The sequence below is a fragment of the Molossus molossus genome, unplaced genomic scaffold, assembly GCF_014108415.1.
Source record: "Molossus molossus isolate mMolMol1 unplaced genomic scaffold, mMolMol1.p scaffold_m16_p_1, whole genome shotgun sequence".
In the NCBI taxonomy this organism is placed as follows: domain Eukaryota; kingdom Metazoa; phylum Chordata; class Mammalia; order Chiroptera; family Molossidae; genus Molossus; species Molossus molossus.
Window position 1 is genome coordinate 115,393,612 of NW_023425344.1, and position 26,389 is coordinate 115,420,000.

A 26,389-nucleotide genomic window follows, 5' to 3' on the forward strand; every position below is an offset into this window, starting at 1 on the left:
GCTGGTGCGATTTCCTGGTCAGGGCACATGCCCAGCTTGTGGGCACAGTCCCCAGTGGTGGGCATGCAGGTGTCAGCCAATTGATGTTCCCTCTCATTGATGTTTCTATCTCTCTCTCCCTCTCCCTTCAAAACCAATAAAAAAGAAAAATGTTAAATAAATAAATAAAATTTTTGTCGATCAGATCAGGCACATTTAGGATGGTGTAAGCACTTTAAAAAAATTTTTTTTAAATTGATTTTGAGTGCAAGGAAGGCAGAGAGGGAGAGGGAGAAAAAGAGAGACATTGACGTGAGAGCTACACATCATTGGTTGCCTTCTGTATGCCCCTTACTAGGGATACAGCCTGCAACCTGGGCATGTGCCTTGACTGGGAGTGGAACAGGAAACCCTTCAGTGCCTGGGAAGATGCCCAACCAACTGTGCCACGCTGGTCAGGGCTATAAACAGGAAATATTGTATGAAAGCCTCTTGTAAATTGACATTAGGGCCCTAGTGGGTACAGATCATACAGTACATACAAATGATGGGCAATTCACCAAAGTGCAAATAACACTGTTAACTGTAGTCCAACTATGTAATCAAAGAAATGCAAATTAGAGACACTGTGTGGTTCCTCATTCACATGACTAGGATTTTTCTTTTAAGTATTCAAAGCTGTGGTAGAAGGTAAAAATGCTATGCTTGGTAGCATTATACACTAGTATGCCTTCATCTGTTTTATAAAGCAACTTAGTTTTATATATTGAGCCATAAAAAAATCTAACCTTTTGGTCTATTCATTTTATTTTAAAGAGTTTTTTAAGGAGATGTTAAAAAACACTATATATGTGAAAATTTTTTGATGGTATGATATAAAACTTTGTAATTACTTAAACACGAATGGGAGGCTGGCCAAGTAAAGTATAGGCAATTATGTATCAATTATACAGAAAATATGCTACAAATTAAAAAAACATCTGTCTCAAAATACCTCAAAATCTTTTTTAAAAAAGTCTTGACTTGTATAACCAGAGTTCACAGAGTAAACATCAGGTGCTCCTTGATTCAGGAGTTCAGTGATCATCTCAGAACCTGTCTCAGTTCTGCTCTCCTGTTGCTCTCTCCTGGAAAGGCTTCTCCTCTGCTGGCAAAGGGAGAGTCCACAGCTGCAGACTCTCTAAGGATCAGAGTCAGCTCTGCCTTTCCTTTCTGTTTCTTGGGTGGTCCCAGGCCAGCTGTGATTGATTGGCCAGCCCTGGGCACATGTCTGCCCTAGAACCTAGGTGTAGGGTAGGGGGAGTTTTTGTTTCTTACTTGAGCTAATTTTGCTTTCTTTCTGCAAGTGGTCTTTTCTTTATTCAAGCCTTCTTGATTTTTGTATTTAGAGCCATAGTAGCACATCTTGGTTTGGGCTGTGTGTGTGTGTAAGCCTGCTTCTTCTTTGATTCAAGTACATACTTTTCCTGGGCTTCCCATTGAAATATTTAATCAAACTTTATTATGCCCTAGGCACTGATACATGATACATAATATGGCTTCTTCTGGAAACTTTTGTTCTTATTTTTTTTTATTCAGATTCAATATATTTGCTTTGTTTTTGGTAGGAAATAGTCTTGAATTCTTTCAGAAGCCCAAGGTTAGAGGCTGCTGTCATAGGCTCTGTCTCTCACTTTGTGCACAACTGAATTAAGTCATTTTTCCAGATAGCTAACATTGTCTCATTTTTCAAATATGTGGGGAAAAAAACCATTAAAATAATTGTATGGGTTTTTTCCATTAAAATGTTGACTAGAATAGTTTCTCTCAAAGCAACTTAATAAACTTGAATTCAGGGAAGGCATTTTCTTAAAAAATGAGGCAGTTCATTTAGTAATTTAAATTTCTAGTGTTGACAATACTATCAATATGGATAGCTCAGATGTCTGTTAAACCAGGAAGTCCCAAATTATGTTTGTGCAAGATACTAACGATATTCCTTGCAGGGCAAAATGGATTTTAGGTAAATAAATTTGAGAAATGATGTGTTAGACATTATTCATTACTAGACGTGTTATCCGTGGAAGTGGGTTATCCCTTTTCCCACTGTGTGCTGGGGGTGGTATCCTCACAATCTCTCAAGAAAAAGAATTTTCTGAGACTGGCATGGGAGGATGAGTGATTTTAATTTTCGTGGAATTGCCTCCCTGGGTTTCCAAAATCTCATTTCTCTTAATTCAGCCCTGGAATAAGTGTAATTTGGCTTCAATAGAGCTAAAAGCAAAGGCAGTGTCCAGAGTTTCTGTTCCATGTTGCAGCTGGGTCCAGTTCAGCATCAGGCTAGTTCCGGTCCATTAGTCCATCGTGTGGGGTCTGCATGGGCCATGTGCACAAACACAGGAAGCAGGAGCCAGACAGCCCCACCACCCAGGAGTCAACCATAATGTGCCAACAGCAAGAGCCCTAGAGCCCAAGAGCACAGCCCAGAGAGGGAATTAAGTATCTCAGATCTTTCTGCACTGGCAGTGGCCCTGCCTACTCTGGCCAATGACTTGTTCCCAGGTGTGACTGACAGCAAGCACCCTCACTCCTCCCCTCCAGCTTTACTGGGTATGAGTCTGTCTCCCCCCTGTCCAGTCCCTTCCCTCAGGGATCTGCAAGGAATGGACCAGAGGCTCCCTGGGGAGTGTAGAGCGGGAGCTTCCTGGTGAAGCTGTCCAAATGCCACGCCTTTCCTTCACTTCTCTCCTGTTATTAATAACTAGGTGAAGTACAGCGGTGTCAGACTGATTCATTTTTAACATATCATTGAGAATTTTGATTCTCTAAGAACCAGGGAGGTAGTTCATTTGGATTTGACTGCCAAATGCTCTTTTAAAAAATAGATGTGATTTTGGTAATACTTCCTTAACCATCACACTATCAGGATCTTGGTCCACTTTCTTATAAGACTGGTTAAGTGGTTTGAGATGGACATTACTAAGGAATATCGTAGGGTTTGTTTTTTTGTTTCTTAAATCCTCACCCAAGGATATTTTTACATTTTATCTTCAAAGTGGGAGGGAGGGAGAGAGAGAGAGAAACATCCATGTGAGAGATACATATCAACTGGTTGCCACCTGCACAACCCCAACCGGGGCCGGGGACAAATTGCAACTGAGTTACATGCCCTTGGCCAGAATCGAACCCAGGGCTTTTTGATTTATAGGCTGATGCTCTAACCACTGAGAAAAACCAGCCAGGCTTTTTAAAATTATTATTATTCTCACCTAAGGACACTTTTGCATCTATCTTCAGATAGCATGGGAGGGAGAAAGGGAGGAAGAGAGAGAGAAACATAGGTGTGAGAAAGTCACATCAACTGGCTGCCACCCACACGACCTCAATTGGGGCTGGGGACAAACTGCTACTGAGGTACATGCCCTTAGCCGAACCCGAACCTGAAACTCTCTGACCCACAGACTGACCCTCTAACTGCTGAGCCAAACCAGCCAGGGCTGTTTTTATTTTTAATGACAACTTTATAATTGCATACAGTGGCAAATTTGTGTTATTAAAATTCAAGTATCTGTATTGTATTCTTGCCTAAATAGGAGATTATCTCACCTCAGTGAGTGCATGGTGGAGTTCAGGAAAACCTACCTTTACATAGTTACAAGCAGCCATATGATCAGCACCAAAAAGTTATTTTTCTTGAAGCTCCCAATTAATTGTGTGGCATGCAAGGAAGAAGTGAGATTTTAGCTTTAGAAATGAGGAGAAATTTTAAAAATCTGATGAAAGTATTAAAAGTCATTATTATGGATGTGTTCCTGTAGATTGGAGCATTGAGCTTTTATGTTATTCTTTTAAATCTGCAAAGATGAATAGCCCCAAGTAAATCACAGCTGACTACTTTAGTTAGTTTACTATTTTAGTGGAGTTAGAATTAGCCTAAATATGTAAAGAACATTTGCCTAAAACAGCTCACTTGATTTGGGCATATCAGATATATGAGCTGGTATCTGACACTAATTGTCCACAGTGTAACTTGCTTCTTGAGGCTATTTCTGAAATGAGCCAGTAATATCAGCATAAAAGTAGTGACTGTATTTCTAATTGATAAGTAGAAGGGGAAAGCACATATATGATTCACAGATTATTTAGGTGCAGATTTTTAAAAAGTCTAAGACATATCCTGATTTTATTCCACATGTGTAGAGAGACTATAATTATGAAGTTTTTTTCATATTGTTTTCTTTACTGAAATTGGCTTGTTACCATTACTAAACACTCTTTCTAACACTGTTATGAAATTAAAATGGATGTGTAGCTCTCTTTAAAATTATGTATTTTTCTACTCAACTAAATTATTATACGTTTTTCTCTTCTTCCTACACAGAGATGGATTTAGAACAAATCCCTTCAGACCATCCAAGCGCTAGCACCATTTTCCTAAAGAAATCTCGAATGGATGGTAAGTCAGATAGGATTTTGGTCACAGTTAGGTTTTCATTTGAACAAATCAAAATAATCAGTTATTTGTATATGAGGATTCGAAGTTGTGATTTGGGCTTTATTTTACATTGTGCTCAACCACATGATCCGATCTCACATCCAGAACTTTTAAGCTGTTGAAGACTCTCTCATCCTAACCTAATGCTGCCAGGGGTGCATGAGAGCCACAGAGCCTGAGGGGTTCCCAGAAGCTTCGCATCAGCACATGACATGGGTGTCCACTTCCTGGGTCCTGTTTGTTTTAGGAGAAAAATCAGAAGTGTAGGTTTTTACACTCTGCTTGTCTGCTTCGTATCCTTCATGTTATGGTACACGGAGTTTACTTGCTTAACAAGGCATATGTGGTCAAGGTTTCATTGCCTATGACAGCAGAAGTACCAAAGGGAAGGTTCCATTATCTGTGAAGTAACGCAGCACAGTAAACAATGGGGGTGTTAATATGCGTTTTCATGGTGTGTGTGTATTTGACTGTCTGGAGCTGATCATTTTTGGTCAGGATTGCTGTATCTCAGTTTCTCCCAGAGCCACGGACTGCTCACATGTAGAGATGGTGGAGACAGTACAGGAGACGCTCTCCCATGGCCTCTTTTCAGTCCTAAGGAGTGTGTGCCCATGATGCCTGTCCTCATTGAAGGAGGCTGTGTGGGAAACAGGGCAGCCCAAGACCCTCCTTGTAGTGTCTGTGTTTCTTCTGATCTCTGTTAGAGCAAATGATTTAGTGATGTACATATGTTTAGTTAGGTTAGCCACACTCATTTTAAATTGAAATGAGACAGGTGACTTTGCAGTTGAGTACAGATCCATTATTTTTTTCAGTAAGATATTCTAGTTGATTACCAGTGAGGGGTTCAAGATATTACCAGATCCCTGGCCAGAAACAGGCTCTTGAGCTGTCAACTGTTAATCCTGGTGATTCAGGTGAAGTGGGTGTAAATGTAGAATCAGAAACTAAGACTGAGTAGTGGTTCAGATGCGCAACAAGTAAACTTCGTATTAGTTACGTTTCTCACCCAGCCTGGTTTGCTTCGCCCTTTTCTTCTGTACATGGAAAGACTTTTATTTGTACCTGATATAGAGCATCTGTTAGGTCAAAAAATTAAAACTTAGATTTAAGAAGTTACTTTATGGGACACATCTTGCCAGGTGATTTAAGTTATAAATGTTGGAAATTATAAAAGAAATTAAATAAAATTTTGTCTTCTTTTGTATGTTAGTACTCTTTCAGGTAATTAGTAACATGTTTTTCTATATCATTTGTATCAGAATTGATAAGTTAATTTTTTTCATTCTTAGTGAGAGGAAAGACTATGAAGAACAATTCATACCATGTAAGTAAACAATTGTAAACTTAAGTAAGAAATTAATAATTTGAATAAAAAATTGTCTGCCATTGTTTTAAAAAATATATAATGGACCCAATAACATTAGCATGGACCTTTTAGGTAGATTTTCTAAATCTCTTCTGTTATCTTAATGATCAAATTTACATATTCAGGAATGATTTCTGCTTAGGAATGCCCAATTTTTAAGGGGTTCTGACCTTTAAGTTAGATTTTAATAACATGGTTATGGTATAAAGATCTGTCTTAATTTTTAGCTCTAGTTGTTATTCTTGTTGTTTAACAAAGTGAACAACAGTGTCCTAGCTCAGTCAGTTGTTAGCACCATCTGTGGACTTACTGTCCTAGCACCTGAAACTCAGCGTTCTCTCCATGTGGCCTTGTTTCCCCCCCTCTTCCTCAACGTGTGACGTGGTTATTATTGAATCAGAATCACTGTTCACATTATTGTGGCTGTGTAAGTAGTTCTGCTGAGCCGTAGGGTTCTCTGGCTATGCCTCTCTCCTGTACACCCTTCATTCTTCTTCTCTAATATGACTGAAATCTGAGCACCTCTCCTCTTCCCCAGGACACTCCAAACCCCTTCTGCCTGGTCAACATGATCTCAGAGCCCAATGCAGAGAGTAGCTGTTCTCCCTGCTTCAAAATAACTTTCTTTTGTACCTAACTGTCTAGTAATTTGGCAGAGAGAGATAACTACCAGACAGAAATACTACATTTATGCTACATTAACATAATACCTAGTAAGTCTTCATTTTTGTGTGTGTGGAATACATTTTTTTACTATGTTCACTTTTTGATTTCTGAAAATGCAGTAGCATTCATCACAAGCATGTCAAAAATATTTTTCATATTACTAAACACATTTGTTCCATTTTCCATTGGAAGCAATCTCCCCAGCCTGTGTTACCCTTTTCTAGCACAGACTGGGTTCCCTAGGCCCGCTCTGCTCCTGTGTTTTGGGGGGCATATTTCTTTAAAGTCATCTGGGTCTCCCATAACTGCTGTCTTGTATTGGATCCTCTTTGTCCTAGATCAGTGATCTGACAACTTTTCCTCTCATGGCAGACATAAACTAATGACTAAAGTTTTGTGGCACACCAAAAGAAAAATTTTTTTTGCCAATCTGACAAAAAAATAGAGATAATTTTGATTCATTCACACTGGATATCTGTTGTGTTGACTGTTGTCTTTTTTTCTTTTTAATTTGACAATCTAAATGGAAAAGTGGTCAGTGTCCCTGTCTAAATAGTCAGGGATGGCATGTTTTAAAAATTCTTCAGTGTGCGCCCGGCTGGTGTGGCTCAGGGGACTGAGTGCCATCCCATGGACTGAGAGGTCCCAGTTTGATTCCCAGTGAGGGCACATGCCTGGGTTTGGGATCGATCCCTCATAGGAGGCACACAGCAGGCTGTCAGTGTTTCTCTCACACATGGATATTTTTTTCTCTCTCTCTCTCCCTTCCTCTCTCTCTCTTAAAACATTAAAAAAAATTCTTCAGTGTGCCGCACAGGACACTGGTGGAAAGTCACTGTCCTAGATTGTATGTTTCCCTCTGTCTTGTTATACGCTCCTGTTTTATTTGAACTCTTTTTCCTGGGAAAGGACACATGGACAGAATATTTTAGAGATCTAGCCTCTCTGACATCCCTACTAATTTATAAAGTATGTAATTCTAGGTTGAAATTAATTTTAACAGTTAAAGACATTTCTACTCTTCTCTCATTACAGTGTTGCTCTTAAATCTGTTAACATTGTATGATACATTGTATATTATCAATTTATTTTTATTATAATTTTAAATTTATTTTTTTCTTGATTGATTTTGCAGAGAGAGGTGAGAGGGAGATATAGAAACATCGATGAGAGAGAATATCATTTGGCTGCCTCCTGCATGCCCCTTACTGAGGATCGGGCCCACAACCTGTGCATGTGCCCTGACTGGGAATTGAACTGGCAACCTCTTGGTTCCTGGGTCCATGCTCAACCACTGAGCCACACCAGCCGGACTATATTATCAATTGTAGTAATTTCTCCCATCCCTTTCTTCTCTGAAAACTTTTGGAATCTTCTCTATTTCTGGGAATCTGAAATTTTATATTATGGTTTCCTATGTACTTCATTTTGGTGTGGCCATTTAGATTGCAGATCTTATCTACTTAAATCAAAATTTTTGTTCCTTTTATATATTCTTTTTTTCCTTCTTTCTTTCTTTCCTTCTTTTTTTTTAGTGTTTCCATTACTCAGAAGTTGAAACTCTTAGATCAATATTTCTGCACAGATCTCTAATTTTTTACCCTTCTTTTTTCCTTTTTTTTTTTTTGTCTTTTTCTACTTCTTGGAGATTTTCTTGACCTTATGCTCCAGCCCTTTTATAATTCTTTGTTTTGTCTATCTTAAACATTCCCTCTCTCTCTGTCTCTTACCTTTACCTTCTCTCTAGCTCGCTCACACACATGCTAATCTGGAGCTCACCTGCATCTTCCCCTGTTCATTCCCCTGGTGTGCATATCTTTCCTTTCTTTCTCCTAAGTTTCAAGGGTCCATCTTTTGCCTCTGTAACTTGTTTCTTGAGCCCATGACATTTGCTCACTTCTTCTACCTCTGTGACTTTCTAAATAAACTGTCCCTTATAATTTGAGTTCTTGGCTCTAAATTCTTTTTCAGCCAAACTCAAGCATCAAGATCTAACATCTGGTGATATTTCTCTGTTAGTAAAAAACAGCATATTAACTTTGTTGGTAATCTGTGATATTAAAGAATGCTACTATGACATTTGACTGCTTACACTGACTGGGATTAGTGTTTTGTTTTATTTTTCAAGGATTGGCTAATATAGTTTAGGCTATTTTTGTATTTGATTATTGATGAATCATTGAGCTCTTTACAAATCATTAAAAAGAATTTTTTTATCCTCACCCTTGATATTTTTCTTTTTATCTTCAGATAGAGTGGGAGGGAGAAAAAGCAGAGAGAGAGAGAAACATTGATGTGAGAGAGACACATCAACCTGTTGCCCCCGCATGACCCCAACCCAGGGCTGGGGACAAACCACAACTGAGGTACTCATTGGTCTGCAGGCCAAAGCTTTATTGCTAAGTCACATTGGCTGGACTCATTAAATCCTTTTTTCTTTAAAATTAATTAATTAATTAATTAATTTTTGTTACACATGTTTCTCCTCTTTTCCTCATTGACACCCTTCTTCCCCTCCCTCCCTGCTTTGTCCTCAGCTTTGTTGTCCATGTCCATTGATTATGCATTCATGTATATAAGTTTTATGGTTCCTAAAGTATTTTAAGGAGACTCTATTCTTGAGAGCAGTGGTTCTCAACCTTCCTAATGCCATGACCCTTTAATACAGTTCTTCATGTTGTGGGGACTCCCAACCATAATATTATTTTGTTGCTATTTTATAATTGTAATTTTGCTACTGTTATGTCTTAGGTGACCCCTGTGAAAGATCGTTCGACCCCCAAAGAAGTCATGACCCGCAGGTTGAGAACCGCTGCTCTAGAGGGTCTCAAACATTTACTGTCCCCTCTCTGGTGCCACTGCAGATAAATTTTAATTTGTATCTGTAGTAAGATTTACCTTCCAGTTGTAACTAGTTTAAAATAATTTGTCAGACACTTTAGAACTTCTAATTTGCCCCAGATTCTGTGCTCAGCACTGGAGGTAGAAGAGGAGTAAGAGTCCTCCCTTCCTGGAGAAGCTCACTTTGTAGGTGGGGACACCCTGTAAGCAATTGATACCACATCCCAAGTGGGCCAGTGCAGAGACAGGGAGGTGTTTTGCTGTGTGGCTGCTGGCAGAGGCATCCTGGAGGCAGATGGGAAGTGGGGTAAAGTTTGCTGGGAAAAGGAGGAAGAAAAGGCCTTGTAGCCAGAGAGAGCAGCATGAGGGAGTCAGGGTCCTGATGAGTGTCAAGTAACTCAGAGGATAGAAGTAGTAACATAATGGAAAGTGTTCTCTGAGGTTCCCATTTGAGTAGTGTAGTGATAGTCTTAGTCAAACATGAAGGGAGAGTTAAATTTTCAGAGTTGTTTCATCTGCTTTTTCATATGTGAGAGAATCTTAAAACAATACTCTTTTATCCTCTTGATAAGGAGACTGAGGCCTAGAGAGACCTCTGACCTCATCGCTTGCAGGCCACAGGCCAGGCCAAGCACACACACACCTCTGACTCAACTACCTTTGTTTTGCCGCACTGTCTCCTGAACTAATATTTATTGTTGGTTTTATTTACTTCAACAAAATGCTCTTGTTCCAATATTATATAAGGAATTATGTGTTATTGTAGAAAATAAATAGTAGAAATAGAAATCTCAGCTGCTTTTCATTTCTTAAGAAAAAATACACACTGAAATCTTATGCTAAATGTTTTACATTATTATAAAAAGAATTTCTCACAGGTATTTGCCATGTTGGATTATAGGTACTAGATCAAGGACAGCATTTCATAACCTCTTCCTCAAAACTTGTCTGTGGATTGTCTAATGGGTTTCACATAGAGCTGCACATGATATCACACTACAGCAGTTCACAGATTATAAGAAAATTTTTAATGTTTTATTGTTTGACATTTTATCCAAGAAAAAACACACTTTTGTAAGTTTCACTTACTTGTGATATTTTATTCTATTCCCTTCCCCTTCAGGTGTCTCCAGATCTCCTTCGTGAAAAGCACAGCTCATGCTCAACCATCTTTTTAGATGAGAGCACACTGTCCGAGCCTAGTGTTATAATCACTGTGCAATCGTGAGTACAAATAGGTTGCCCAGGGCTCATTGACAGACCCTTTATGCTACCGGCATCCTTCCCTATGTAATTTCAGTCATTTGTTTGTCCTTTTCAGTGATCAGGGTAAAAAACTGCCGTCATCCTGGCTGATTTGGCTTTGTGGTTAGATTTTCTGGCCACAGATCAAAGAGTCAAGGGTTTGATTCTGGTCAAGGGCACATAACTCAGTTGTGGTTCTGTCCCAGCCCTCGTTGGGGTCATGTGGGAGGCAAGGAGTCAGTGTGTCTCTCTCACATTGATGTTTCTCTGTGTCTCTTTCTCTTTATCTAAAGATAAATGGAAAATTATCCTCAGTTAAGGATTTAAAAAAGAAAAAGAAAAAAACTAGTGTCAAGTATATAGTGATTTCAGGTTCCATTATACTCTTAGAGTGGATGGAAGAAGGGAATGCCAGTTAGCAAATACAACATCCCCTCAGATGTATTTATTGATAGTTACTTGATGCATTACTGTTGTTGTGACATTGTTGAACAGTAAAAGAAGAGGTGCTTTTTATTGGATGTTTCTAGAAAAAAGTATTTCTTTATGGGATCTAGGCCTCCAACTATGTGTGCTCCTCTGGAAGCTCCCCCTGGAAGAAGGAGCAGCTTGTCCCCTGCTGGCACCAGAGTGCATCGGCCTTTAGGTTTAATTGGCTCTTGTCAGGTTTCTCCCATTGCATATTTATTCTTCTAATGTATTTTTTTTTATCCTCACCCGAGGACATTTTTCCATTTATCTTCAGATAGAGCAGTTGGGAAAGAGGAGGGAATAGAGAGAGAGAAACATCAATGTGAGAGAGACACATTGAACAGCTGCCACCCACACTAACCCAACCGGGGCCAGGAACAAACTGCAATCTAGGTACGTGCTTTTAGCAGGAACTAAACCCACGACCCACTGGTTTGCAGGCGGACGCTCTAAATGCCGAGCCAAACTCTCTAGGGCTCTTCTATACTGTGTTTATATTAAAATTCACTTCTCCTTTCAGAAAAAATGCATCAAACTTTTCTTTAAAAAATATTTTTTTTCTTTATTGATTTTATAGAAAGAGAGAGAGAGAGAAATAGAAACATCGATAAGAAAAAACATCATTTGGCTGCCTCCTGCATGCCCCGCACTGGGTATTTGGCCCACAACCTGGCCATGTGCCCTGACTGGAAATAAACTGGCAACCTCTTGGTGCATGGGTCAATGCTCAACCACTGAGCCACACCAGCCAGGCGCATCAAACAGTGTTAAGGAATAACTTTTAAAGCCAACTTCTTTGTGGATAAAATTTGTTCAACTGAGGTTTTAATTTTATAGATGTATTAAATTTAATTATTATGTATATGTATAGATATATCAATAAGTCTTCAAGACACTATATCAATCCTTATAGAAGAAAATCACAGCAGAAAAAAATGAAAGCGGTGAGGTTGTGGAAACACAGCCACAGGTAGATTTACACTGAAGCAACACAACAGTGTTACGATGAGATAAACTGTTCCTTAAGTTCTGCAAGCACCACATAGGCCACAGTTGGAGACACTCTTTAAAAACAAACATCCTATGATGAATCTTTCAAGCTTCTTGAAGACTGAAATGAAACCAAAATGGGATGCAGAGCTTCCTGAATTCCCTGGGTTGTCCAAGGAACATTGTCAGCATCTCCCTGGGATGTGAGTGTTGTTTTCCCAGAGCACAATTTGGGAAATGCTCCCTGAAAATATGAATATTCTCAATCCTAATTTTATTTTTCAGTTCTAAAAACATAATTTGTTTCTAAACTTAATTTTGTTTCTATTGTACCAGCTTTTCTGCTAACTAAACAATCAGTAACTTCTACTTTAATTAAAAGTACTTGAATTACAAGTTCACAATCATAATAATGTAACTTCTCTCACTTATAACAGTAGTTGAGATCAAATTGTTTCACTAAAAATTGAGCCCTGTCCTTGTCTAAGTCCTGAGCCTTGGCACCCATTGCATAATTACTGGAGTTTTTTATTCAGCTGGGAGATTAAATTTATGGATGAAAACAACTCCACTCTGGCTGCATTCCATAGATTCTTTTGAATTCAAAAGATTGTGATTTTAGAGCATATAATTCAAAAGTAGTTTCAGAGATTGACCTTTCTCAGACCAGTACATGTTATGCTTTTCTTCTCCAAATTAGTCTAATTTTTGGATGCACAATAAGTTTTAACTTGCTCACTGCTGGGGGAACTTGAGCAAGTCAGTTTTAAGCTCTGGTCACCTCATCTGTGAAATGGGTTGTTGGATTAAGTGTCATCACAAATCCATTTATTCTTTTCAACTTATATGGTTCAAATTCTGTATTTTTAAATCAACAAGATGAAACTGTTTGAAGCACTATAGAAGTACCCACCTTTGATGCAAACAATATTATAGGTCTTATTACGAGTGCTAATATTCTGTAGACCTTGTTATAAAATTCAGATTTGCTTTTTCTCACTTATTTTGAGCTTCATTTTAGACACTGGGAGCAAAGAGGAAAAGCACATCACTTGACCTACAGCCCCCCTTTGTTTCCTAGTGCGCAGCGTCTGTGAATACCTTAGGAACACGGTACCTTACACTGTAGCTGAGGACAGACATCTGCTCAATAAAGAGTTTTTTTTAACTAATTTGGAAATGTTATTAATATTACACTGTGTCCTCTTATGCTGCCTTGTTAGCACTGCTTATTTTAGGAGAGTTAGACCTACTGGTGTGGTGTGTTCTTATATCTGCCATTACATTTTCTCATAATTATGTAAAAGTGATTTTATTAAATAATTGATTTTATTTGGTATGGAGCATTTTATTTACCTTCAGGGAAAAGATGGAAAATGGGTGGGTAGGTGGAAAAGCTACTGTGTGACTTAAATTTAAGCATGTGTACAGATAGATGTGACTTGTGCAGGATGAAAGGTTTTGTGGGTAGAAGGCAAATGACAGGGGAGATGTGGAATAACGTGTATTATAATAATCATTTGAACGTGTTTTGACAGCACATTCTGTAGCATTTTGGTTTTTCTAATTTTGTTAAAAGGCAAAGAACTCCAACAAGGTGAAAAGTGCCCATGTGCTGTTCTGTATGAGGATTCTATGGCCACTGGGCAGCTGGGCAGGTCTTCCCCCACCACAACCCCTTTTCAGACATGTCTTCAGACCTCACATAAAATCAGTTGTTACAATTTTTTTTTTCTTCCACAGCCTGGCTATAGCAATATATTACCACATTAAGAACAGGTGAGTTTTAAAACCTATCTTGTTATTCTAGCTAATAAACTTACAAGATATAAAGTATAGTGTTAGGTAATAACTACAGACATTATTGGAGTAAGCCATAGAGCGCTTTGACTACATTATTGAAGTGAATCGATGGCTAAGGTTATTGAGGATCCCTTAGGATGTTTGTTTATGTGCATTATATTGATATTTTCTGTATTAGAGATGAAAATTGAGAATTGAAAAATAAGTCCTTGTATCTTGGAACATGTTTTTTTATAGCACTGATGAAATTTTGAGCTGGATAATTCCTTGTTGTGGCGGATGACCTTGTCATCATAGGATGTTTAGCAGCCTCCCTGGGCTCTACTCACTGGATGCAATAGTACCCTCTTCCCATGCCACACGGTGACAGCAAAAACTGTCTCCAACCTTGGCCAAATGATTCCCAGGGGACAAAATCACCCCTGATTGGGAACCATAATTTTTTATTTACATAATTTTTATTTAAAAGATAGAATTGCTTTTTATAATGAAACTGTTGAGTGGAAATTGTGTCATTTATTTACATTTTACAAATCTCTTTGTGTCTGGTTTAGTAGAAGATAGCTGGTTTTCATGTATACCCTGTCTTCAATCATTTGTCATTACTTCAGTCATCTGAATAATTTGTTTTAAAGAAACAATATAGAGAAAACCCACCCTCATGTACCTTTATGGCTAGAATAGTTTGTATTTTTAAAGCCTTCAGGTAACTGTGAATATTCTTTGATATTGTAGCAAAAGGGCAGAAGTGCTAGTTTCTTAAATTAGTTACAATGGAATTTTAAATCATATACATGAGCTTGTAGTAAGGTCTGTGTTAAATTACTACCCATTCATATATCTTGTATGCTGAGTAAATCTCTTTACTTGTAATTAATTTTTAAATAATATTATACATTGCTCATTTGCAAAGTATTGGTTTACATTTCTTTATACTGTGTTCAGACTCACTTTTGTTAGTATTGTATCACCACCAGTCTTACCAGAAAAGCCTTTAACTATTGAAAAGCTGTAAAGCTCACAAAATGCTACACGTTTTCTCCATCTTGATTTGTAGCATGTTAGCTTGAATTATGTCATTGACAACAAGTATACAAGTTATTTTTCTTGAGTGACAGGCTCACTTTTCAGTTTTGAGAGAATGACAGTTGTACTCTCACACAGAAATGTTATTCTATAAAAAACGTAGCTTATTCAACTCACAACTAAGTCACAAGTGCTTTTCCTCAAAACAGCCACGTTTCAGTATGCAGAAGCGCTTGATGCATGCTTTCCACTGATCAGCATATAAAGAGGAGAATCAAGGATAATACCATTATTCATTTTTACTGCTTTATCAAAGATGTTCTTAAGTAGAACAGAATATTTTTCAACAACAGGTGTCAGTGAAGAATAGAATGGCTGAGCATACAGTGTGGTACTTGAGTCATGCTCAGAGATCGTTTTACTGACTTTTGCTTTTATACAGATGTCAGTGTAAAAGCAGGCAGTGCCTTACTATTTCTATAAAAACAGTTTTGGCATCGCGGGTCTCCTGAAAATGGTCTAGGGTAACCCCAGAGGCCTGCAAAACACCCAGGTGGCAGGTTTGAACCCTGGTCAGGGCATGTGTGGGAGGCAGCCAATCAATGTTTCTGTCTTTTTCTCTCTCTATCTCTCACTCTCATTTTACTTCTGTAAAATCAATTTAAGAAATATTTTTCAATAGACTGATCACTTTTAAAATAAAAAGGCATTTTTAATTCAAACTATTTATTTTTATTTTTAAATCTTCCCCTGAGGATATTCTTTTATTTATCTCCATACTGAGTGAGAGGAAGAGAGGGAGAGAGAGAGAAACATTGATGTGAGAGGAACACATTGATTGGTTGCCTCCCACATGACCCTGACCAGGGCCAGGGATGAACCGCAACCGAGGTACGTGCCCTTGGTCAGAATGGAACCTGGAACTCTTTGGTCCATGAGCCGACACTCTAGTGCTGAGTCAAACCAGCCAGGGCTTAACTCAAACTATTTAAATGAGACAAGATAAGAATATAATATAATGAACAAATAAGAAAAAAACAATACAGGGAAAAAGCATGAATCTCATTTTCACCTGCACGATTGCCCACCACTGCTGCCTCATCAATGTTCTGCTGTATTCCAGTGTGAGCTCAGGGGCTGGAAATAGATTTGGTTGACCCGCATTGCCTATCAGGGAGGGTCAGTGCTTATAAAGGGAACTCTGGCTGGTTAGTGTAGAAAAGATTTTCTAGAATTTCATGGCTGAGTAAAAAGAGGTCAGAAAATTCTTACAGAATCTGAGAATGTGTAGAAGGACTGTGTTCGAGGTTTAGCTTTTCCCTCCATCCCTCTGTCTACTCCCAGCAGACCTGCTCCTAAGACAGTAACAATTTTTGGATTCATTTTTTAAATGCATGTTCTTATTTAATAGAGATTCAAACAAAACCAAGGATATTATTGAGGAGTACTTGTATCCGTCATATACAGTAAGTTTCAGTTGTATGGAGGTTGTATTTTTCTCTCATACAGTCATGTTTATTTCATGCTGATTTGCTTTGAAATTAATTACTGGAAGAGAATTACTCCCTCTAGCTTGGAGTCAAAATTATTTTCTTTTGTTTTTTTCCACCCTATGTTATATTTAATTATTTTACAAAGGGAATGTTGTGTAAGAAAAATGTCAGTAAAGCTGAGTTGCAGTTCTGTATAATTAGTGAGCTAAGGAGAGTAAACATGCCCCAAAACAAAAATTGCAACTTTTTAAAAGATAATTTTCAGTAGCATCAAACTAGTAAATATTTGTAAATAAACCTAAGATATGTTAAGACCTCTATGAAGAAACTTAACTCTTTAAATTCTGAACAAACTGGAATGACCAGACTGTTCCGCTCCCCGCTCCAGAGGCTCTGCAGCGATGTGTGGCTGTGACGCTGTGCAGCAGGGCCCAGCCTCAGCGCCTGCCGGTTACTGAGAGTATATATTCAGAGCTGACCCCAGAGCAGTAGACCAGGGCAATCAACAAGACTTTTGAGCCTAAAGCTAGTTTATATTTAGATAGAATTCTGTAGGGAAGGTGGAAAGGAACACATAAGTTTTCTGAGGTTGTGCCTGTATTTATCTTTAATGAGTGGTGGTTTTGCATCACTATTGCTTTTTCAAGTCCCATTGTTTATTCCTATAAGAAAAAAACACAGGTCACCCATTGAAAATTATTTTCAGGGACATGTGGGCACAATTAGAAAATTGCCACCATAGAAGTACTTAAGTGTTTTTGTTCACTGGATTCTTACATTGCATTTTCTCCTTTCAGGAAGAAATGGATCCAGAGGAATATTATCATAATCCTGATCCCGAATCTATTTACAGTTTCATTCGGCCTCTTTTCAATGCCTTTTGTCTAACGGGTCAATTTGCAATAACAACTTTGGTAAGATAGTTCTTTTTTCAGGAAGTATCTTTCCTGCCTTGTCCTTGGGGTGTGATCAAATAAAAGTAGGTTCCTGAAAAAATCATCCAAACCTTTTTAGAGACACCCATCCAAGAATAGTTGTGAAATACACACATTTGAGGTTAATAATCATTATGATTTCCAATGTCCTTGCTTTTCTCATCACAAAACACCTGCTATTCAAGGCAGCAGGAGAAAGTTCTGGTTTCTGCCTCCACCCCTCAGGAGACACGTGCACATGCAGTGCACACACATGCACACGTACAAGGTGTGCTGACAGGCATAAAGGGCAATAACAAAACCATCTGGTTCCTGGGCAGTGACTGATTCAGTGTAGGTCTGAGCTGCGTCCCAGGCTGTATCCCCAGGCAGTTCTGACTGTGTCCTGATTGAGAACCGGAGCCCTGAATTCTCTGTTCCCTGGATGATGGGTGTAAATCCATCCCTGCTGTCTTCCTGTGCCTGCCTGTGACGTTGCCCAGGATTATAGTGCCAGTAGTTCCTGAACAGGCTATGCGAGGACCTTTGTGTCATTCATACAGAATTCCTATGGGAAGAGTTTTTCCTTTGGAATAAGTAGTTCTATTCTAGTGAGAAGTGGCCCTGCCCCCAGCAGTCCTAAAGGGGAAAGTGTACTGCATGGTCGGGAGGGAACAAATCCTTAGGTCAGTGCCTCCTCCTTCAGTATTCAGGTAAAATTTTGGAGAGGCCACTGTGCTTCTGACTAGAGACCCCTCGTGGACACTGGATCAGACACAGGCCTTTTCATGGAGCTGCCAGCCACCAGGAGGACTTAGCAGGTGGTGGTGAAGGCAGGAGGGTGATTCCATGTGGAGAACTCAGTAGTAAGGAAGGAGGGTGTCTGGGCTGAGAGAGGGGGAGTCCTCTGTAGACAAATCAAGCTTGATGCACCTGGGAGACAGCAGAGTGCGATCTCTAGGAATCATCTGAATGTGTGAAACAGCCTGAATTTGAGCTGCAGGTAGGGAATTATGATCCACATTTAGCATTTTGACCTCACTCTCTTTCTTGAACCTCACATATCTTGACTTTTTATTATTTTCTCCTGGTTTCCCCACCACTGTCACCCACTCCTGGGGACTCCCCCTTTCGTGCTCATGGTCCTTACAGAGCTCAGTGCTGAGGATGGAGGAGAGACATGGTTGATTCAAGTTTTTGCTTTTATTGAGCATGTATTATACCGAGGAAGACATAAATATTTTTTAAATGAGTGTTTTTTAAAAGATGAATATTTCAGGTAGTAGTAAATACCAAGATGAAGCAGGGAAAGAGATAAAGAGATTACAGCAGCTTGCTATATTAGAGGGTCCAATTCAGAAGAGCCTTTTTAAAGAGGAAACAATTGAATCATGACCTGACTGAATTGAGGAGGGTGAGGAGCTCTGGCATTGTCGTAAGCAGAGGGGACCATGTTTTGTGTGTCCAAGCAACAATGAGGTGTGGCCAGTGTGGTCAGAGTGTGGAATGAGGGAAAGAATGTAGGACATGAGGACATAGAAGGGCAGCGTCCTATCTTATAGGGCCCTGCAGCTGGCAGGCCATGGGAAGACATTACATTTTTCTTTGTTTGATGGGAAACCTTTGGCGGATATTGAGCAGGGTTGTGAAGTGCTCTTGATTATGGAGGCTGTCCTGGCTGTTTGGGGAGAATAGACTGTAGCTGGGAGTTCAAGTGGAGGCCGAGAAGTCAGGAGGCAATAGCAGTGATCCAGGTGAGAAGTGACAAATAAAATAGAAAGCAGCCTGATGACCAGTGATAGGTGAAGATAACAAGAATCACTAACAGATTGAGCAGGCTTACTGAATTAGAATTAGTGAAAGTTTACACCAATCCCCAAAACTCAGCACAACTAGGCAAATGGCAGTACCATTTATGACATTAGGGAGTGCTTGAGGAGGGGGAGTTGGGATGAAGAGCTCTGGTGTGTATATGTGAAGGCACAGATGGTCTCAGCAATAGTTTAATAGAGTGATAGCGGCAGGGGGCAGACAGAGTGGGTTAAGGAGACAGTGGGAGATGAGAAGCAGCATCAGGGCATTTACTGTGAGCAAAATGAGGGGAAGCATTCTAGGGGTCGGGGGGTGGCAGGGAACAGTGTCAACACATAGGGAAACATCTCTGGTAGACAGGGAGGATTCTTCAAAAAGGGGGAACTGTGGGAGGTGTTCTTCAGAAGTGGGATGGGATCGACATCACTGAGAGAGGAGTCAGCTTCAGTGAGAAGGGAAATCTCAGGTCCACTGACACAGGAGGGCAAGTGCATGAATGAGTGAGGATGGCACATACCAAGTCTGCCAGTAAAGGTGTCAGGAAGGTGAGAGATTGCCAGTGTTGTATAAGTGCCTCTAGCTAGTCCCATAAAGTACAAAGTTGGACCTTTTAAGCAGGTTTATTATTAGGATATCTGCAAGTGCTGGGTTTTGGGGATTTGTGTAAACTTTCACTAAGATCATATAATGTTCAATAACCATTTGGTTTTAAAAATACAGTTGGGTTTGAAGAACATTGGCAAATCTGAGCTGTTAATCTGATAACCTCAGACAATTAACATACTCTTTAAAATGGGACTTTGTTGGCAAATGGCATACATACTCTTCTGCAAAGCACCCTTCAAGGTAACAACAAATCACCACTTGCCTTTGTAACCTTTACTTAGCTGTTAAGTTCACCCAGTTCTTTGTAGAATAGACATGTGATACAAGGTAAAGAAATCATGAACCCTCACAAGCTCCTGGCAGGTGTAGAGGACCAGGGATGCAGAGATGGCAGCTCTGTTACCATCTGAAACCACCAGCACTGACTAAGCTTCAGACTGTGTAAGACAGAGATGAATTTCATAAAGTGATCCTGGGGGTGTGAAGACGAGGGATATAAAAAGGACTCTCCTTTGTGTGCATGTGTGTCTCTTACAAAGGCACTAAATCCAGGAATACTTGACAGTCAAGACCTGCATCAAGCACAGCCCTTTGTACTGCCTGTCCTGCTGCACCGCACAGCAGCCACTGGGGGGCCCTCTTGACAACCTGTTTTATCTACTGCTTGTGCTGCATAGGACTAGTTACTGTGTAAAGAAGGTATTTGTGTGTTCAGTATTATCAGGGATTTACATATTCAGGAATTATGTAAAATCACTGTATAACTACTTGCCAGGTATGAAATAGTGCACGTGGTAGGAACTCAGGTATCCTGCCCTTTGCAAGTGGAAAGGTAATGACATTTCTTCAGAGGGTCCTTTGTTAAGATGTCCATTCATTCCTGTGACCAAAAATTGGGCTGGAAAGTCACATGAGCAACATAGGCAACAAAGTATCTGATTTGCAACAGTGACTTTGCCTCTGGCTTTGGCTGGCCAAGCAGTCTCTGTAGAACCTAAGAATAGGAGTCAAGTCACAAATAGGTGAAATCTGTCCTTCCTAACCATTATTATCACAGCACTTAAACTGAACTAAAATCAAAGACCCGTGTTTTACTTTTGCAGGTTTACTTAGAAAGACTTGTGATTTATGCCAGAATAGATATTGGCCCCACGAACTGGAAACGAGTTGTCTTGGGGGCCATTCTTCTTGCCTCCAAGTATTTGCATGATCTGATTGTACAAAATGTGTTCTTCTGCAGAGTCATGAAGAACATTACACTTAAGGACCTGTGAGTTTGGAAGGTTTTGGTGAACTTGCTAACATTTTCCAATAGCTGATTTGCTCCCATAAAGATTACATATTAAGAAATATTTTTAAAGGGTACATCGTGTGGAGAACTGAACTAGGCATAAAATTACATACATTTTTCGGTCCACATTTGTTATAACAATTAATATTCCTTCTCATTAATTAGTACATCTTCATGTGTTGTTGTAATAACCAGTGTGATCATTTTAAATGTATTTCTCTGGTAGTTATTGGCAGAAGTTGTACAAGCTTAGACCCGAGAATCATAGTACTGCAAATATCTTCATGGCTTTCTTAAAGCCATCTACCAGTTCCAGTCCTTTTTTATTCCTCTTTTTCATTATTTATTTATTTATGTATTTTTATTTTTATTATTTATTTATTTATTTTTATCCTCATCTGAGAAATTTTCCATCTATTTTTAGACAGAGTGGGAGGGGAGAGAGAGAAAGAAACAACAATGTGAGGGAGACACATCGACTGGTTGCCTCCCCCGCATGATCTCAACTGGGCTGGGGACTGAACTGTGACCAAGGTATGTGCCCTTGACCGGAATCAAACCCATGACTCTTCAGTCTGTGGGCCGACGCTCTAACCGCTGAGCCAAACCAGCCAGGGCTATTTTTATTTATTTTATTTATTCATTTATTTTAATCCTCACCCGAGGATATTTTTCCATTTATCTTCAGATAGAGTGAGAGGGAGGAAGAGAGAGAGAGAAACATGGATGTGAGAGGGACACATTGACTGCTTGCCTCTTGCACAACCCCAACCAGGGTTGGGGGTGAACTGCAACCCAGGTACATGCATGCCTTTGACCAGAATTGAACCCGTGACTCATTGGTTCATGGGCCCACAGTCTACCGCTGAGCCAAACTGGCCAGAGCTGTAGTATAATTTTCTATCTTTGTAGTGTCTTAACTAGTTTTGGAATTAGGATATTCCTGGCCTCTTAAAATAAGCTTGGGAGTCTTCCATCCTCTCGAATATTTTGCAGTAGATTGAGGCAGACTGGTGTCAGTACTTCTTGGGATGTTTGGTCAAATTTACTTGTGACATCATTTTCAGGACTTTTGTTTAAAAATGTTTTTATTATAACTTTGATTTTGTTGGTTGTAATCAGTCTCTTCAGATTTTGTTACTTTTTATTTTTTTTAAATCCTCACCTGAGGACATATTTTTTGCATTTCTTCAGATAGAGTGGGAGGAGAGTGGGGAAGGGAGAGAGAGAAACACTGATGTGAGAGAGACACATTGATTGGTTTCCACCCACATGACGCTACCCGGGGCCAGGGACAAACTGCAACCGAGGTACATGCCCTTCTCAGGAACTGAACCCGAAACTCTCTGGTCTGCAGGCCAATGCTCTAACTGCTGAGCCAAACCACCAGGGCTCTGGTTTTTTAATCCAGTTTAGTAAGATTGTATGTTTCTATGAATTTGTCTGTTTCTTCCAGACTGTCTAATTTGTTGGAATATTATTCATATATTTTCTTATATTCTTTCTATTTCTGTGGTGTGAATTGTTCCTACTGCTCTTTCATTTCTGCTTTTAATATATTTGTGACCTCTCTTTCTTGATGAGTCTGGTTTAAGGTTTATCCATTGTGTTTATTTTTCCAAAGAATCAGATCTTAGTTCATTGATCTTTTGTATTATTTTATTTTCTTTGTTTCTGCTCTGGTCTTTATTATTTCATTTTTTCTATTCGCTTTGGGCATTGTTCATTGTTCTTTTTCTCATTCCTTTATTTTTTTTATTTATTTATTTTATTTTAATTAATTTTATCCTCACCTGAGGACATTTCTGCATTTATCTTCAGATAGAGTGGGAGGGAGAGAGGGGAGAAGAAAGAGATTGAAACATCAAAGCGAGAGAGACACACTGACTGTTTGCCACCCACACGACCCAACTGGGGCCGAGGACAAACTGCAACTGAGGTATGCACCCCTAGCAGGAACCGAACCTGGGACTCTCCAGTCTGCGGGCCAATGCTCCAACCACTGAGCCAAACTGGCCAGGGCCTTTTTCTCATTTCTTTAAGATAAGTTGGAGTCATGTGGGTGGCAGCCACTTGATGTGTCTCTCTGACATCAATGTTTTTCTCGCTCACTTCTTCCTTCACTCCCTCCTGCTCTATCTGAAGATAAATGAAAAATTTCTTTGGGTGAGAATAAAAAAAATAAAAATCATTGTCTGATTTATATTTTTATAGACTTACAGCCATAGGAACAGGACATTCATTTTGGATGTCGGTTCAGTTAGGTTTGAAGTGTAACAAGTGAGAAAACCTCATCTCTGCTCATATTCTGACTGCTCTCCATAGAGGAGAACAGCAAGCTTTTGTCGACCCGTCCAATGGATAAAACATTCAAGCTTTAATACTGAGAAAACAAATACATTAGAAAATAAGCCTCTCTCATGTATGTTCAGGCATTTCATATTTTATTAATTACCTCTATCAAGGGATGACTGGAAGTAGTGCAATTTACTCCAATTTTATATTTCTTTAAGAACTTGGCAAGTGACAAGAGTATGGTCACATAGCAAAGGACTGCTCCCCAATTTCCTTTCCCACTTTATTGAACTCACCCAATGTGAAATGTTCCCTTCTGTTCTGCCAAGGTCAGGGGTGCAGAGCATCGCAGGGCTGCAGTCCCAGCGGGGAGAGCACTGTCTGAGGATGTCCAGTGCTCAGTCAGAGGTCATACGGTAAAGTGGTTTAGTCCACCGAGACAGTGATCTGTAGTCTTTCTGCCTTCCACGGTTTGAACATGCATCCAGCTCTGTCATGATGACAGCTTCTCACCCCAGTAAGATTAAGGTGAACAGAGCCCTGGCTGGTTTTGCTCAGTGGTTAGAGCGTTGGCCTGCAGACCAGAGATTAAGGTGAACAGAATCGTGCACTGTGCTGTTTGACATTAGTCTCCTGCACTGCGGGACGAGGGGGGGTTCCCTTATCAAACCTGGCACACTTATTTATTTATTAGAGATGAATCCTTGTTACCTCAGGAGTTTTCCCTCAGAGATAACAGTAGTGGCTCTCAGTGGATCCACTTGTTGCCGTGGTGATGTGCCCACTCCTTTTGTTGGCACATATCTACTTCTATAAGCCCCTTTCTGTTATGGTGAAAATGTCTGCGAGTTCTTCAGAGCTAAGAAGCAGCACATCATTCCTTTCATCTGAGCCTTGACTTGGGGTCTTGTGAGTGAGTGGGGAGCATGATCTTTAGCTGAAGAATGAGCCCCAGTCAGCAGCACCACTGCACAGGATATGTGATCCCCCCTCCCCCCTCCTTGTGGTCCCCAAAGCAAAGGGCTGGGATGCAGAAAGGACCACATCAGCTGTCCCTGTTTGCCTGTTTAAAGGTTAGGGTATTAGTACAGCTGGGTAGCTTTTATTTGTTTCAAAACAAATCTTAGAGCCTTCCTAGTAGCATAGAATGATAATATGAAGATTGCCAAGTCAACTAAAATTGTCCTGTGCTGGTTTTCTCTTTTTCATCTTCCCCAGGAATGAGTTGGAAAGGCAATATATATATCTACTCCAGTTTAATCTTTATGTCTCTGCCAGTGTCTATGCCAAATACTATTTTGACCTTCAGACCTTAGCAGGTGACCACGGACTGCCTATTGTATTTGCTCCTCTTCGAAAAGAAAGAGCACAGAAGCTGGAGGTGAGGCTGTGGGATCACAAAGTGGGCTTTTCTGCCAGACACCGAAACCACATTCGTGGCTCAGTCATATTATGTAGTGATTAGGGAAATGCAAAGCTCTTTAACACATTGAAGAAAGCTTATTAACTCTCTCCATTGTATTTCTGGTATCTTTTATGGTTTATATAAGAACCCCACATGTTGTGACCATGATTCAGAATATTTTAATTAAAATTTAATCTTTGATGGATTTTTTAACTCTGTTTTTCTAACCATACATGAATGATTTCTTACAAATGTATCACTAATCATATCTACAAACATAATCTACTTACTTTTCTTAACCCAGTTTATAAATTCATGTCTTTTCTGTATATATCACAGTTCAGTCCCCCAAGTTTATTTGACAAAGCTCACCTGAGAGACCTATACTTAGATTGTGTGATACGTGTTCCAAATACTTGGTGTAGAAAGTACATGTTTTTTAATGAAAATTGTCATGGAACAAAGTAATATTTATGGCTTCTGACTTTTGGTGAGTGTACAACAAAATTATTCACAACTGAAATGGACATTTTTAAAATGGACAGCTTCTGTGGTACTTTGATGGTACTTTAGAATAAGATGTGTTTGTACCTTAATTAACATGCAAGTATAATAGTACCTCATGGTGGGTGCTTCCATCATTAGACCTTTCCTACCATTCAATAAAGTCTAACACATGCCTGCCTCCTTAAAATGTGTGTAGTGTATGTAATAACTAATAAACATTGGATGGAATTTCAATAGCTGAGTAAACACTGATTCTGCCCAAGTGCATGTTTATTATATTTAAGGAACCAAGTGTACAGGCAACAGAGGATATTGTTGTTAGGGGCCTGTCATGCCTTTGACACCGTTGAGAAAACCCAAACTTCAAAAAATTCTGAGTTCCCCTTTGCTCTGGCAATCTGATCATAGTCCCTGAAAGAGTTACCTTAGTCATTCAGCATAAAGTAGAATCCCAAGGCCCTAGCAGTGTAGCCCACAGCTCTCCCAAGGGGCAGTACCTATAATGTATATCCAGAGGTGGGGCCAGGGCTTCTCAGTGATGCTGTCTGTGTTAAGGCTGGAAGTCTCTCATTTCTAACATACACATGCTCTATTTGATTTCTTCTCCTAGGCTATTTCCAGATATTGTGAAAACCCAAACCTGTGCAGGGTGGCCATAAAAAAATTTAGCAGCTGTGATAATTTTACTGATATGCAGCATGCCAATGCCATCTTATCTTAAAGGAGAAATGTGCCACAATGAGACTCATCTACGACTGGAGAAATATCACCGCTCCTGCTCAAAACTCAGCTAAGTTATTTCCTTTTAAGGGAGAAATCAGGGGTATTAGCATGATTAGCTTCTTGTCAACAAAAGCAAGGACTGTTGAAATATAATTTTATCTATTCCAGCAAGTTTAATAGTTCCTCTTAAAAAAGAAATGAAAGTTGTTAAACATCACAAGAAACTTTTCTAGCCTAAGCTTAATTTATAAGCCTTAGTATTTTTTATTTCTCGATTGATTATTTTAATTACTAGAGGGAATTACATGTGTTTATTTTTGCTTTTATTTTTGGATAAAAAATAAAAGGTATTTCTTAAACTTTTAAAAAAGTTCTAGTTAACTTCCTACCTGACATTCTGTTTTGAGCTTTGGTACTCTCATGTAGAAAGTTTAAGTTACCTATTCCTATATACTGTAGTTTCAAATGCTTTAATG

General features: G+C 39.4%; 1 protein-coding gene across 1 annotated transcript in view; it reads left to right on the plus strand.

Annotated features, from left to right (window-relative positions):
- The window catches only part of LOC118634588 (cyclin-Y-like protein 1), a 36,903-nt gene extending 10,778 nt beyond the window's left edge, over nt 1–26,125 (plus strand). Inside the window, exons 3-11 of the mRNA XM_036269222.1 lie at nt 4,340–4,414; nt 5,749–5,783; nt 10,456–10,556; nt 13,782–13,817; nt 16,279–16,333; nt 17,158–17,274; nt 20,796–20,962; nt 24,497–24,659; nt 25,801–26,125. Of these exons, the coding sequence (XP_036125115.1) occupies nt 4,342–4,414; nt 5,749–5,783; nt 10,456–10,556; nt 13,782–13,817; nt 16,279–16,333; nt 17,158–17,274; nt 20,796–20,962; nt 24,497–24,659; nt 25,801–25,911 (858 nt within the window). The 5' untranslated portion in view covers nt 4,340–4,341 and the 3' untranslated portion in view covers nt 25,912–26,125. The remainder of the gene's footprint in view (nt 1–4,339; nt 4,415–5,748; nt 5,784–10,455; nt 10,557–13,781; nt 13,818–16,278; nt 16,334–17,157; nt 17,275–20,795; nt 20,963–24,496; nt 24,660–25,800) is intronic.
- The last annotated feature ends 264 nt before the right edge of the window (nt 26,126–26,389 follow it).